Source organism: Hermetia illucens, chromosome 3, assembly GCF_905115235.1.
Source record: "Hermetia illucens chromosome 3, iHerIll2.2.curated.20191125, whole genome shotgun sequence".
Taxonomy (NCBI): domain Eukaryota; kingdom Metazoa; phylum Arthropoda; class Insecta; order Diptera; family Stratiomyidae; genus Hermetia; species Hermetia illucens.
Window position 1 is genome coordinate 10,969,383 of NC_051851.1, and position 15,889 is coordinate 10,985,271.

At 45.3% G+C, this 15,889-nt stretch overlaps 1 protein-coding gene across 2 annotated transcripts in view; it reads right to left on the reverse strand.

The window, feature by feature from the left end:
- The window catches only part of LOC119652347 (unconventional myosin heavy chain 6), a 199,840-nt gene that overhangs the window by 108,096 nt on the left and 75,855 nt on the right, over positions 1–15,889 (reverse strand). For both annotated transcript variants that reach the window (XM_038056375.1, XM_038056374.1), the window contains exon 3: positions 8,223–8,285. In XM_038056375.1, the coding sequence (XP_037912303.1) occupies positions 8,223–8,285 (63 nt within the window). The remainder of the gene's footprint in view (positions 1–8,222; positions 8,286–15,889) is intronic.

A 15,889-nucleotide genomic window follows, 5' to 3' on the forward strand; every position in this document is an offset into this window, starting at 1 on the left:
GCCTCTCCAGACGGGACCACTTTCAACCAAATTGACCACATGTTGATCGAACACCGCCACCTCTCATCATGGTGAGAATATATCGATGGCATGGTGCCCCGGGCTCGACTTACAACACCACCCAGGATCCCCGTTGACACTGAGGTGAGAGTTACCACTGAAGTCACCCACAGCAAAGCCCTCCGTAACACCTATATAAAGGGGAAATGGACGCCATAATAACCGCAGTCAACAGTCTTGATCTTCACAATCTCCTGAAGAGCCTTGTCATTAATATAGCCACAAACATAGTTGACCCCAGCCGCAAGAAAAGTCGGAACGGCTGGTTTGACGATGAATGTAAGCTCGCAACGGAACGGAACAATACCGCACACCGAGTAATGTTGCATTCTCAAAGGACGCGGGTACGTGCAGAGACTTATCACGAACTTCGGCGAGCGGAGAAGTGACTTCACAAACGAAAAAAAGGAAGCTTGGAAGGTCTGTCAACTCGAAAAATACAGGGATCAACCGCGCCAGGCGCGCAAATTTTACCAACAAGTCAGCAGAATGAAGCCTTATACACCTCAATGTTCATCCTGCCGATACAAAGAGGGAAATCTGATTCCCGTAAGAATCGGCATATTGCAGCGATGAGTTGAATATTTTTATGAACTGGTTAACAACCAAAATATCGGTAATTTGGAGGTCTCGCCAACTGAAGACGACAGACGAATGCTACCACCACCAAGCATGGAATAAACGGTCTGTGAAATCCATCAGCTTAAAAACTATAAGTCGCCAGGAGTCGATGGAATTACAGCCGAAATGGTTAAATATGGAGACGACCAATTACACCAAGTGGTTCATGAACTTGTGCTCAAAGTATGGGACAGCCAATCAATGTACCATCTATAAGATATTCTCCGCTAACTTGCCAGGTCGGATAGCCACATACACCCAGAACAACGTCGGCCCATGCCAAAGAGGCTTCACTCCAAGCAAATCAGCAACAGATCAGATTTTCCCTGTCCGGCAAGCGATGGAAAAACTGTTGGACTATGGACACCAGTTGCACATTTTTTTCATCAACTTTAAGGCCGTCTATGATACTATAGCCAGAGTAAAACTGTGTACCGCCATGAGAGAATTTGGTATCCCGACGAAATTGGTTAGATTGACTAGACTGACCGCGAACAATGTGCGAGGCCAAGTGAAAGCAGCAGGATCACTCTCGAAACCATTCAACATCAAAAACAGTCTAAGACAAGGGGATGCCCTATCATGCGTCCTCTTTAGCCTGGCCCTGCAAAAAGTGATCCGTGATCCTAAGGTTAATACGAAGGGAACCATCCTCTTTAAGTCCACCCAACTACTGGCCTATGCTGACGATATCGACATCACGGGAAGAACAACCAGAGAAGTACAAACGACCTTCATCCAGATCGAGCAGGCGGCAGTCGAGACCAGATCTTGGGCTGCACATCAATGAAGGCAAGACGAAATATATGATGGCAACGTCAGCACTGAAAACCAGCTAACCAACAACATCCAACCGCACTGGTCAAACACGAAGAATAGAGATAGGCAACTAAAACTTTGAGATCGTTGATAATTTCTCCTATCTAGGGTCGAAAATCACAACCGATAACAGCTATTACGATGAAATCTGCGCACGGTTGTTGTCAGCCAGCAGGGCCTATTTCAGCTTACAAAGGCTGTTCCGCTCGAAACGTCTCACCATAGGGTCAAAACTCTTAATGTACAAGACTATGATCTTGCCAATCCTCATGTATTCCTTGGAAACTTGGGTTCTTAGCAAGAAGAATTGCGAACTCTTGGCCGCGTTCGAGAGAAGAATCCTCCGAAGAATTTTTGGCCCCCTACATGAGGATGGACGATTCCGTAGCCTACACAATGACGAAATCTATGAGCGATACCATGACCGTCCGGTTGTGGATAAAATCCGTCTCAATAGGTTACGGTGGGCGGGTCACTTAATCCGTATGGATGAGGATGATCCCGCCCGGAAAGTCTATAAGGGCAATATCTATGGTAGAAAAAGAAGACGAGGCAGACCCTGCCTAAGATGGAACGATGGCGTAGGTCAGGACGCCAGACAGCTTTTAGGGATATCGAATTGGTGGACCTCGGCGCAAAATCGGGATGTCTGGAGTTCCTTATTAAGGCAGGCCTAGATCGGATACCGGTTGCTGCGCCGTTGATGATGAAAGTTAATTTAATAAGGTTCTAACGAAATATTAAATAAAGAGGAAAATTGAGCAATTTTATAAAGATTTTATTATTTTCAAGGACTTCTACCAGCTTTCATCATCTTCTAAGAACAGAGTAAATAACACTATGCAGGTAAAAGTAAATAAAAGATACGAAAACTTTGATATAGAGCCCAATTCCTGCAAAAGGCAGATTCGCAAAATCATTCAGTATCTGACGAGTGGCCTCTGCCCTTGAACGAAACCGTAAGCCGCCTTCACCTCTTAAGTTCCAGACCGTAGATTGTTATAAGATGTAAGGATAATTTGACGAAGGTACTGGTAAATCCCTGGGAAAAACGATAAATTGACCAAGGCTCCACGTGTCAGCAATAAAGACCTCAACTTACCGAAACACATTCAACTGTCTGGGGCTGAAAAGAACCACCCCCTTGCACCAGATTTTTGCTTTGATAGAGGAACCGCCGCTCCGTTTCAGAAGGCCTCTCTTGGCAGCCAAAGGACTTCTCAAGCTGAAGGAAAGGAATCCTAAAACCTATAATTTGATGACACAAAACCCGGATGCTGACAATGATCTGTCGTCGATTTATAGGTCTTTCCGGCGCCTGTTTAACAGTGTAGTTCCCAATGAAGTTCTCATGATTTCAAATAAGGTTTAGGTCATTTTGTCTTATGATTTGGCAGGAACCTGTGGCAGGGCCTACGTAGCGGTGCGTCCCGCTCGAAATGATCAAATTTTTTGGTTTCGATAAAAACGGGTAACGAGAGCTGGTGCTTCGCCTATGATCCGGAAACAAAACGCCAGAGCGCAGAATGGTATGGTCCGAAAATGCCGCTTTCAAAAAAATTTCGGCTTCAAAAGTCGAAAGTGAGGACAATGCTCATTCTTTTTTCGATAGCAAAGGCATTTGTTCCGAAGGATCAGACTTCAATGCCGAGTTTTACAAACAAGTTTTGGACCACTTGTGCAAACGTATCGCACGTACGAGGCCAGTATTATGGAAAGACTGTAACTGTTTCCTCCTCCACGATAATGCCCGGCGCATACGGCCAATGTTCTTCCGCAGTTTCTGGCTAAAAAAGGTGTAACTCAGTTAAGCCATTCCCCCTACTCTTCGGATTTGATTCCCCCAGACCACTTTGCCTTTTCGAGGTTGGAATTGGTGATGAAAGGAACCCAATATACAAGGATTCAGGACATCCAAAAATCTGTTTCGCAAGTTTCGACGCACTGTTTCAGCTGATATGGCCATATTTAAATCTAAATTGATGGAGCTCATAATTTGAACTACATTTTTAAACTTTGAGTTTTTTTTCGACTTCAGGGAGGCATAATCTTGCGGTCTCTTCGGACAAGGATTGATTTGAAGACCACAATCAGGGCCTCACTATGAATGGCACAGCAGTATTGGTTCATTGTGATTGCAGAGTCAGCAGTTATACCAGCCCATTTAACACCTCTGCCGGGGTACGGTGCCTAAGTTCTACAGTACAAATCCATGCTTGAGTCCATAGGGAGCCTTCCCCGCGATATGGACACAATCACAACCGCCAAGAAACTCCCACAAGGGAGCCCACAGCAGATAGCCGGACCGACAATATATCCCCTAGAAAATATGCTTCCCATGGTACCGCATATCCTTCGATAAGTCTTCATGGCAAGAGCCACTTTAGATGAGTCCCTTGCAGACTCCGGCGGGGGATAGAACTCCCCAACGGGTAAAAAAAATAACAATGCAAAAATGCAAAAGGCAAACGATCTTTACCGATTACTTATTGCACGCATCTTTCTGGTAAAATCGAATGGCTGCTCTCTTTCCCACTGTCCACATACACCTCGGTGAAATTACAATGGTAACTGAGAAAGACGTTATAGAAGCTGGGAATATTCAAGAATAAGATGTCTGCTGCATAGTATAATATAAAGACCAAAGGTGGCGCAAGTTATTTTGGTCGAGATAATGCAGTGACAAGAATACAATTAACGTGCAAGGGCAATGTTCCCTGGCTTTGGGAGAAATAATGCCAGAACTGCACTCGGGTGGTTACCTGGATGGCGATTTAATGTACATTTTTGGAAAATTCGGCAAAATATGAGATTCGCACTCAGTATTGGCATTGCCTTCTCAGAGGGTTTCCGTGATGCTATTAAAGAAGTCGAACGATTTAATGACTGGCTGATGAAGCTCACCATTATATCAGCTGACCGTACCATTCACTTCTTCACTGCATACGCACCACAGACAGGTCGGCCTGAGGCCGAGAAAGATGCTTCCTGGCATTTTCTCAAAGACCTGCACCGTGCACCGTTCACCAAACGATTGTCTCATCTTCCTAAATTTTATAATGAGAATAGTAAAACGCGAACCGACTATATTCTCATGAAACGCCGATATTTTAATACCGTCACTGATTGCAAAGCCGTTCTCTATGAGTTCATCGTACCTCAACATCGATCGTTGATTGCCGCCCTGCGAATCAAGCCACCGATAAACGTGAGGAGCACACTGACCTGGCCATCAAGTGGGGGCGATTTCGTGAGAAGAAAGAAGAAATAATATCACTTACGCGATTACCGACCATTACGAATGTGAAAGAATCGTGGAACCAAATGGAAGACACGATCCACAAAGCGGCCTTTGCAACTCTCGGAGTCACCAAGGTAGGTAAGCGGTACATCAACCGAGATACTTGGTTTTGGAATGATGATGTTGAAAGAAGGTCCATTAAAAAAAACACCTCTAACACAAGTTTAATAATAATAATAATCGTTGGCGTAACAATCCATATTGGATCAGGGCCTTGAAGTGTGTTAGAGCACTTCATTCAAGACCGTAACGGTACACTACGAGATTATAACCCTGATTTGACTCAGGTACTCATTCACAGCTGAGTCGGTTGGTGTCCGACTTTCAGCCACCAATGAGAGTTGAACCACGACCGTCCGCTACGACAGTCCAGCGCTCTAACCACTTGAGCCGACACACAAGTTTCTCGACGATAAAACCCTCGCCGATTGGCAAATTGATAAAAATGCCAACCGGAGAATAAAGCGATCGCTGTCACCGAGCAGTCCATTACAAAAATCTTTTACCATAAACTGGGCACTCGGGATGGCGAGAAAAATCTGTATTTATTTGCCAAAAGCCGACAACAACGCACACAGGATATCGATCACTTCTGTTGTGTTAATGGCAAGAACGGTACTTTGCTTACCGATCGTCAAGCCGCGACGGATAGATAACGAGAATATTTCGAGCAGATTTCAACTGAAGAATTTGTTCATCCTCCATTTCAACAATCATTGCCAACATTTGGAGCGGCTCCACCTTTTGGGGAAAGCCAAGATTTTTAAACGCATTCTTGACAAGCGTATTCGCGAAATCGTTGAAATAACCGTAAATCAAACTGGATTTTTCAAGAACTGCAAAACTACTGACGCAATATATGCTGCGCGGTTACTCATGGAGAAAAACCGTGAGTAGCATCGCCCTCTTTACATTCTATTTCTGGATCTAGAGAAAGTGTTTGACCGTGTGCCACACGAACTCATCTGGTATGCTCTACGACAGCACTTAGTGCCAGAAGAACTCGTGCTCAAGTTCTAAGCGTGGCAGGTGTATCAAAACCGTTTCGTGTCTCTGTTGGTGTTCATCAAGGTAGCGCCCTCTCCCTCCCCCTTTATTCACGGTCACGCGGGACATCCAACGTCCAACCCGGTCAACCTCGGATCAACGCTATCAGCCAATGGAGAACTGCGTTATGAAATTGCTTCACATATTAACGCAACCTGGATGAAATCTCGTTCCACAACTGGTGTTCTTTGTGATCGGCGTATCAACGAACGTCTCAAATCTAAAATTTACCACAATGTCGTTCGTCCTGTCGCTCTCTATGGCCGACTATAAAAGACAATGAACGGCGATTTGCGGTAATGGAGACGAAGATGATGCGTAGGACGAGTGGCGTGACACGTTTTGATCACATCCGAAATGAGGATATCCGTGATCGATATGGGGTTGCGCCGATCGTGAAAAAATTGTCTAAAAGAAGCGTCTTCGATGGTATGGTCACGTAATTCGCATTAACGATAATTCACTTGCCAAGATTGGTCTGAACATCAAAGTCGATGGTAAATGGCCAAAAGGCAGGCCGAAACAACGGTGGCCTGATACGCTGGATGGGGATCGCGATCCGGATCAGGCGTTTGATAGAATCAAATGGCGAAATCGATCACGACGAGCCGACTCCGCTTGAAATAATTCACTTTCCTCGCGAATCCAAAGCTTCGCGAATTCTGCTTTAATTCCCGTCACAGGAAGCGCTAACGCTAACAGCTCCCGTTTCAGCTGCTCTATTTTCAAGTCCTCGAGTTTAACCATTCTGGCTTATCTAATCCCACCACTGTCACCACTTTCCATAGACTTGTATCATTGGATTGCGTAGCACTAGACACAAGCCCGTTCTATGACTTTAATAAAAGCGATTACCTTACATTAAATTATACAACCATACTGCACAATTAATTATAGAACAATTTCTTCAACGACGGGATCTGTTCTAACTCGAGATTTAGACTGCTTCGAGGGGGGACCTCCGGCCCTTTTATATCCCGCGGAACATTTCAGAAAGGCATGCAAAGACTTTGCCAAAAAACTACTTTACGCCTTTGACATGATTTCCTTACTGGCATTAGAGTTATCTGTTAACAACTATTCTAACTAAATATTCTATTCTAGCCAACAGCGTACCGGTTGTTAAGGCATTTAGATTCAACCAGGTGGACTCTAAATTGACATGGGACTGCCTTAGCAGAATGAATATGTTCGGCTCACTCGATAAGGTGTGGATACTCTGGGTTCCAGCCCATATTGGGTTAGAAGGAATACGGCAGAGGAAAAGCTGGTCAAGAAAGGAGCAGCGACGCAGCTACACGGAACAGAGCCCTTCTGTGGAGTCGGAGATGAGTTCATGGCTACGACGTTCAAAAACGAGGAACGGCTGAGGGAACTGTACTGGGCAAAACTATCAGGATTGAAGCAGATCAGAGTGTCCATGGAGGATACGAACCCAAGCACAAGAAGGATTGTTTAAATCTCACCAAGAAGAGCCTCCATTGGTCACTATAGGCCAAATTATAATCTGGGGTAGCTAGGGATATCTACAGACACTATCTAGAGATTCTGTGAGAAAAGTGACGAAACCTCCACACATTTTCTGGGAAAGTCTTCAGGACTTATGCAAATTAGGTTTAGGCACATGGGTGCCCTTCTCAAGACTTTTGGGAAAGGAAGCGAGGATCATCTAAATCATCTTTCTTTTTCTTCAGCCTTTGTCCCGCTCACAAGCGGGATGGGCTCGTCGTGATCGGTTTCGCCATTTGGTTCTATCAAATGCCTGATCTGGATGCAATCTCGAATCTTTTAGATCCCCATCCAGCGTTTCAAGCCAACGTTGTTTCGGTCGGCCTTTTGGTCGTTTACCATCGACTTCGATGTTCAGACCAATCTTGGCAAGTGAATTCTCGTTAGCACGAATTGCGTGACCATACCATCGAAGACGCCTCCCTAGCAATTTTGCCACGATCAATGCAACTCCATAACGATCGCGAATATCCTCATTTCGGATGTGATCAAAACGAGTCACACCACTAGTCCAACGTAACAACTTCGTCTCCATTACCGCAAGACGGCGTTCATTGTCTTTTATAGTCGGCCAACACTCAGAACCATAGAAGGCGACAGGACAGACGACACTGCGGAAAATTTTGGATTTGAGACGTCCGTTTGTACGTCGATCAAAAAGAATACCATTAGCATTAATCCCGTTTTGTTACATTATATCTCATAAGGCTCTTCCAATTTTGTTGAACTTGATTTTAAACATCAGGAGAAGGATAGCTTAGATTATTTGTGGAATTAACTTATTGAATATATCAATCAGATCGTTTGTGAGAAAAATCATAGGCAATTTTTGGTATTTAAAAACATTATCTTTTTTGATACTCACCGTAGTATAGCAATCAATTTCCTTATAAGGATTAACGGCCACCAATATTGAACCTGTGTATGTCTATGGAAAGTTTGTTAAGGAATATTTTCTGTAAAACGTGAAATTAATCAAAATTTCTCCAATTAATATAATTCTAATTAACAATGACATCCATTCACACATATCAAATTTATACTACTCAAAACCATCCAATTTATCCAATTCTACTTCCCACTACGTAACGCCAGTCACTTTGATTACTCAACCCATTTATCTAAATTTAAACAAAGTTTCAAAGAAATGTCTTCACCAAATGCATTATATCTAAATTACATTTTGACTACTATTAAATGACCTTTCCAGTGAAAGCGCTTTGAAATCCGATACGAAAATCTTGTCTACCTCCATACATGCATCTGTGTCCACATGCCCAGCTCCTTAGATGGCCAAAACCGTACGTGCATATCTAGTTCTAGGCTTGCCACCAAACAACCGTACACATTCTATTTTTAATATCTACAGAAAATAGTAGTAAATTGATTTGGACAAGAACATTTAGGAAAGAAGATACAAGATACAAGCCTACCTACATGATTATAGGGTCATATACTCGCATGTAGCCAAGGAATGGACAGACAAAAAATCTAAGGCTCTGTCGAAAATGTTCAAGATTGTCTGCATGTCTGCACTATATACAGATATAATTTAGCTACAAAGATACTTGTAAATCTGAAAGGAAAACTTTCGATAATAGTCTCGTGTTTTTTGTTTTTGTTGCTTGTTATTTTGTCTTAAGACATTTCAAATGGTTCGTGTCCGTATCAAATTGGGAGGAGGCGGTTCCAGTCATAAATTTAAACCAGCACTTTGCAACGAAATCGAGTTCTGATAGTACACACTCGTAAGATTCAGATAGGCCTTTGTATCTGTGTGCAATGGAATTGTTTCTTTTCTGAACTTGATAAGTAATTAATTATAATTTGTTTTGTTGCTCTTGTGTTAAGGAATTTTCGTTGAGATTCCAGGTTTTGGTGGAAAATTGGTATTAATAATTTGTTCCTTAAATTTTATCTAGTTTCTGAGATATAAATGCGTTACAAGCTCAATTACAATTCGTTTTGGGGATGGCATGTATTGTGCTATCTTTGGCTCAATCTTTAATAATTCACCTCAACTTATCTAGTATTTCTTGGCAGTTTGATTAGTATCGACTAGTTCGAGGGTCTCGATGAGTAGGAGGGACTATCTTCTCTGCATTGAAAAACGTGCTAATAGGACCCTAATCCAAGGTGGAACAGCATACGCCGAGAGCTACGTGGTCTATAAGGAACTTGGTCCCTCGTATGCCAACTCTGAATACTTTGAGCACCTTCAGTTTCAAATAAGATCAATACCTTGGTGGGGGTCAAGCAGCGCACTGCAGGATAGACTGATGGGGAACATAGCTCCCTGAGGCCAACCTATCTCTCTCTAAGGATGAGCTGTCTCTCCTCTGGGACGGTGTGTGCCTTTTCAGGGGCCAAGCCTCTCGTCTACCAAGACCGTTACTGAGTGGTGATAGCCACACCCTATACGAGGTGACCCTACTATTAACAAAACGCTACGGATCTTGACTGGGGAGTCGAAAAACACCTCCCCCAATCCAGGGTGTCATGCGAACCGTCCCCATTGGATAGTTTGCAGTCGGGGGTAACTGACTGTATTCGAACGGAGCCTCACTGATACCTGGTCGCCTCAGTGAGTAAGTTAGACCTTACCGTGCTACGGGGGGCTATGGCACGGCGGACCTCTTAACCCCCATACTCGTGGGAATCAAATGAGTACAAAACAAGAAAAGAAATCGAAAACCAAACAAGCGGGGCCCCGTACCGCACCAAAACTGGTTAATCAGGCGGAGGCACGTCTCCGAATTACTGAGAGTCAGGTGACTACACCCAAGAAGGGAGAAGTTGGGACGTCAAGCAGTGGAAAACAGCCAACGAACAACACTGCTCAAAGAGCAGGGACCAGCAAAAGCACGTCTGAGATAAATATAACAGACGTCAGGAAGGAGACAGGTCTCAGTGGCGCCGGTGTTCTGTCACTATCTAAAGGAAGGTCTGAAACCAGAAGGGGCCCTTAAGAAGGCTTAGGACAGACCTAAGCCATCTATACCGGAGCCGAGAAAGCGGGGAGCAGCAGAGATCAGCCCACATGAAGGGAATGCTCCCAAAAAATCCAAACCTGAACCCAAGGGAGGAGAAAACCCGGGCAGGTCAGGAGTGAAGGCAGGACCCAGGAAGCCCGCCATTAGCTATGCTAGTGCGGTTAAGGGCATTCAACTGGCCATACTGCTAAAAAGGTTTCCCGAGCAAATACTCACTCGGGAGGAGCAGGAAATCATTGAGGACCTTGTCGTCAAGCAGATGATCAAGGGTTGAACGTCGAAACTGGTGTTCACCAGGATACGCTTTCGACCAGGCCTTATACTGGTGGACTGCGCGACGGAAGATCCCTGGAGGCAATTAAACGTCGGAGTTGTCATATCAACTACCGATTTGGCACAGGGAAAAGCCTAGGAAAGAGACCTCGGAGGAGGCACCGGGTGGAAAACTTACCGAGGTCCCTAAAGAAGTCTCGGAAGCCATAGAGGCAGAAAGAACTGGATCAACCAGGGAAATAGACCTGCTGCCCAGTGAAGAGCAGAAGCTGGACGACCTAGACCTAGAATTCCTAAAGCTCAGGGTGGACAGCGACGCGCAGGAAAGCGCCATGTCGGAGGAGGAGAGTGACACTCCGACAGTGGAGAAGAGCTCAAAACAATAACGGAGCCAATGGCCAGCACTAAGATAGCCCAGATAAACCTCCACCATGCGAGAGCTGCATCTGCAGTGATTGCAAGGACAAATTCCAAGGAGAACATTGGAATAGTGCTGGCTCAGGAGCAGGAGGAAGAATGCAGGTAATTTGGGACTCCTCTTGTGAAAAACCAAGAGCTTGCATAATTCTCAAACGTAATTTAAAATACATATGTCTTTCAGAGTTCTTAACCGGGGACCTTGTGGCTATCCAAGTCTCATTGGAAGCCAGGAGGAGCACTCGAGAGGCAGTTGTAGCATCGGGATATTTCCCAGGAGACGAGAGCCGGGCTTCACCGGAACAAGTCGTAAAGCTGACGAAGTATTGCGAGGAGAAGGCGTTACCACTTCTTCTAGGCTGCGATGTCAACGCCCACCACGAAGTCTGGGGAAGCAGCGACACCAATCGTAGAGGTGAGTACCTTCTCGAATTTATTCTTAGCAATAAGTTAGAAATATATAACGTAGGAAACACTCCAACATTTGTGACCAGCACCAGACAAGAGGTACTAGATATAACTCTAGGAAATACCCTAATGAACGGGATGGTCAGGAATTGGAGGGTGTCGGATGAACCGTCAATGTCTGATCACAGGATAATCAGATTCGACATTGAGGGTAATTCCGAAATAAAAAGAATAATAAGAAATCCCAAGAGTACGGATTGGGAATCCTACACAACGCACCTGAGCAACAACATTGCCCACCTTCAAGGGGGCGGTGACATCAGGAGCGAACTGCAATTAGAAACGGTGGTGGAAAACCTCAACACAATCGTCATTGACGCATATGAGACCAGCTGTCTGGCCAAGACAGTCAAGTCATCAAGGGATGTACCATGGTGGAACAAGAACCTAGCCAGAATGAGAACAGAGGTACGAAAACTCTTTAACCGGGCAAAACAAACCGGGGACTGGCGGAGGTATAAAAATGCACTGACTGCATATAGCAACGCGATCAGGGAAGCGAAACGGAACAGCTTCAGGGAATTCTGTGAAGGGATCGAACAGATCACAGAAGCAACCAGGCTGTACAAGGCTGTAGCCAAAGACGGGGGAATATCCTCTGTCTGCTTGAAAAAGGAAGATGGGACATTTACCGAGAATGAGGAGGACAAGGTACACCTGCTTCTCAGAACTCATTTCCCGGGGTCCAACCCCTCGGTGGCAGGCGACAACAATCTGCCTGACACCCCAACAACGAATGAAAGGGGAAGGAAGGAGAACTGGAAACTAGCAAAAGAGGTGTGCTCAGAAGCTACGCTAAGATGGGCAGTGGGAACTTTTAAACCAATGAAATCTCCCGGAGTAGATGCCATTTTCCCAGCACTTATCCAGAGAGGCCTAGGAATTATCTTAGAGTCTCTTCTGAGGGTGATAAGGGGGAGCATAGCACTGGGATACATACCAAGGCGATGGAGACGGGCAAAAGTGGTCTTTATTCCGAAAGCGGTTAAAAAGGATCCTTTTCACCCTAAATCTTTCAGACCAATCTGCCTAACATCGTTCGTACTCAAAACGGTGGAGAAGGTCATAGACAACTATATTAGAACTAACGTTCTAAAGCGTAATCCCCTACATCACTGTCAACACGCTTACCGGGCAGGACGGTCAACTGAAACTGCTCTGTATCAGCTGACAGAGGTACTACGGGACGCTATAGAAACAAAAGAAATTGCACTGTGCGCGTTTTTGGATATCGAAGGAGCATTCGACAACACATCGCACACAGAGATACTGGATGCCCTGAGCCGTAAATGAGTGGGAAACACCCTGGCACTCTGGATGGGCAAAATGCTAGAAAGCAGACAAATAGAGGTACAAACAGGTACAAATTCTATTATCATGAACACCACTCAAGGCTGTCCACAGGGTGGAGTACTATCGCCGCTGATGTGGAGTATGGTAGTGGATGAACTCCTGGACGTGTTAACAAATACTGGAATACAAGTCCAGGGCTACGCGGACGACATTGTTTTAATCTGTAGGGGCAAATATGAAGATACCTTATGCGATAGAATCCAAACTGGATTAAGGGTTACTAGTGCCTGGTGCAGGAAGGTGGGACTGTGAATCAACCCAACCAAAACCACCATAGTACCATTCACTAGGAGGCGTAAGCTGGATCACCTGAAAGCCATAACATTACATGATATGGAGGTGAAACAAGAAACAAAGGTCAAATATTTGAGAATCACGCTAGACCAAAAATTACTCTGAAAGACGCATGTCCGAAACACTTGTCGGAAAGTCACGAGGGCTCTGATGGCTTGCAGATCCATAGCAGGAAAAAAATGGGGTTGCAGCCCGAAGATACTACTTTGGATATATACTGCAATAGTCAGGCCAATGATTACCTATGGAGCGGTAATCTGGGCAGAAAGAACCGAACTTAGCGCACAAGCCAGGGAATTACATAAGCTCCAAAGGCTGGCTTGCGTGTATCAGTGGGGCAATGAGGACATGCTCAATGGCATCCCTGGAGGTCCTTCTGGGATTAACCCCTCTCCATCTGCACATACAGATGCAGGCAAGGAGATCAATATTCAGTATGGCCGGTAGTATGAGTGAGGCGGGGAGCTACCTAAATCGAAGGAACATTGATATCCTTTCTAGGCGGTGTCCCGAATTACTGATACCGAGGGACAACATGACAACGAGGTTTCATTTCGATAAGAAGTTTGAAACACGTTGGAGTACCAAGGCAAACTGGGAGAGCGTGACTGCGACATACGGCTTAAACCAGCAACTGATTACTTGGTACACTGACGGATCCCTCACAGCAGAGGGAGCGGGTGTCGGTGTTATTGGTCCAAGGAAAATGTACTTTGAGCCAATGGGCAGGTACACTAGCATATTCCAGGCGGAAATATACGCCATAGACAAATGTACCTCCTCTAATCTGCAAAGGAACTACAGGGGACAGAACATAGCTATTCTCACCGATAGCCAAGCAGCGATCAAGGCACTTAGGTCCAACCAGGTGAACTCTAAACTGGTATGGGAATGCCTTGAGAGACTGAATACACTCGGCTCGTCCAAGAAGGTCTAGATATTTTGGGTTCCAGGCCATGCTGGGTTGGAAGGCAACTAGGCAGCGGACGAACTAGCCAAGAAGGGAGCAGGGACGCCTTTACACGGGCTAGAACCCTTCTGTGGAATCGGAAACAGTTTCGTGGCTATGAATCTAAGAAATGAAGAGAAACGGTTGAGGGAACTATATTGGACGGGCCTATCAGGGATGGAGCAGTCCAGGGTGCTTATTGGGGGATACGAACCCATATGCACAAAGGATTGCTTAAACCTCACCAAAAAGAACCTCCGAATCATAGTGGGAATTCTCACTGGTCATTGTCGGCTGAACTATCACCTAGGGAAGCTAGGGATATCTACGGACACTGCCTGCAGGTTTTGTGAGGAGGAGGACGAAACCTCTATACATGTCCTGGGACAGTGTCCGGCACTTGTGCAAAGTAGGTGGAGACATCTGGGAGAACACTTAATACCAGATGCGAAACTGAAACATCTAGAAGTGGGGAACATACTAAAATTCCTAACGGTTACAGGCCTGCTTGAGATACTATGATCAACAGGTACACTATAACCAGTAAAAGGGGCACAATAGTTCTTCAAGGACGCGGTGCGACTTTCCTTGACAGAATAATAATACCTTGGTGGTCGAGCTAGCCAAACTGGACATTTTCCACGATTATTCGTGGGATCAAGACATAGATTCAAACTTTACAAAACAAAAACAGAAGACGATAGAGAAAAAACAGGAGTTGATGGCAAGCGCATCATTAGGGGACGAACTGCCAACCATCGAGTCGGTGCTAGCCATAGACCCGCAATGCTGGAACCAACAGCAGAGACTTCCGGAAGCGAGGCAACAGATGGACTAGTCTGGAAACGTCATCGTCGAACTAGACGTAGCCAGTACCAGCAACAGTACTCCTATCCCAACATCAATGATGTCAACGACTATCGGAAGCCAGTGGAGAAGCGGAGGATCGCTGGATTCCTGATCAAGAACCAGTACTAGAAAGCTATCCATATTCTCAGCAAAGCTGCGAAGAATAAAGAGGCCGGCACTGACGCGAGGGGGGTGAAAAAGATGTTGCGAAATACTAGGCGAATTTCCAGGAATACAACAAGAAATGCCTAGGAAACCTAACACCTCCAAGCGCAATCGCTTTCAGATTGAAATCGAAAAATAAAACAGGAAGAGCAGAGTGTGGCTCAGACGCCAAGCAACCTGTGCATACAGTGAAGCATCAAAAGCCAACGAGGCACGCGCTGGGAAATCCAACAGTGACGTCGCAAGGAGTCACTAATGGGTGGCCGGAAGTGTGAACCAGCGTATCGGAGATGTTCATTTGACTCTAAGACCAACGATGACTAACAGGGAGTGAAACTCACGAGAGTCCAATATGATGAGATTACCAAAAGACCATCTGGTTGGCAAAGATCCGCATGGGCAAGGACAAACCCCAATCCCTTCACTGGATGGCTTCTGATCAAGAAGGAAGAACCTCTTGCGAATAGACAAATTTTTCTAGTTCACATATAGGCAGGGTGCCCAGAAGGGAAAGCAGACTGCGAACCTCAATTCGGAATCAGAACACGCAAAGATAAAAGCATTCCGCTCCGCTTAACCGGACGACGACCTGAATTCAGCCGATGCCGTGAACTATTATAGCTGCTGAGGGAAATTAAAATCGACCGTATAACAGGGGCTGATGATCAAGAAGGAAGAACTGAAGGCGACCTGGAGGCACAATAAAAGACGGACAACAGGCTTGGTTCGGAGTCAGGAGCGCAAAGATAAAAGTGTTCTGCTTCACGGGCC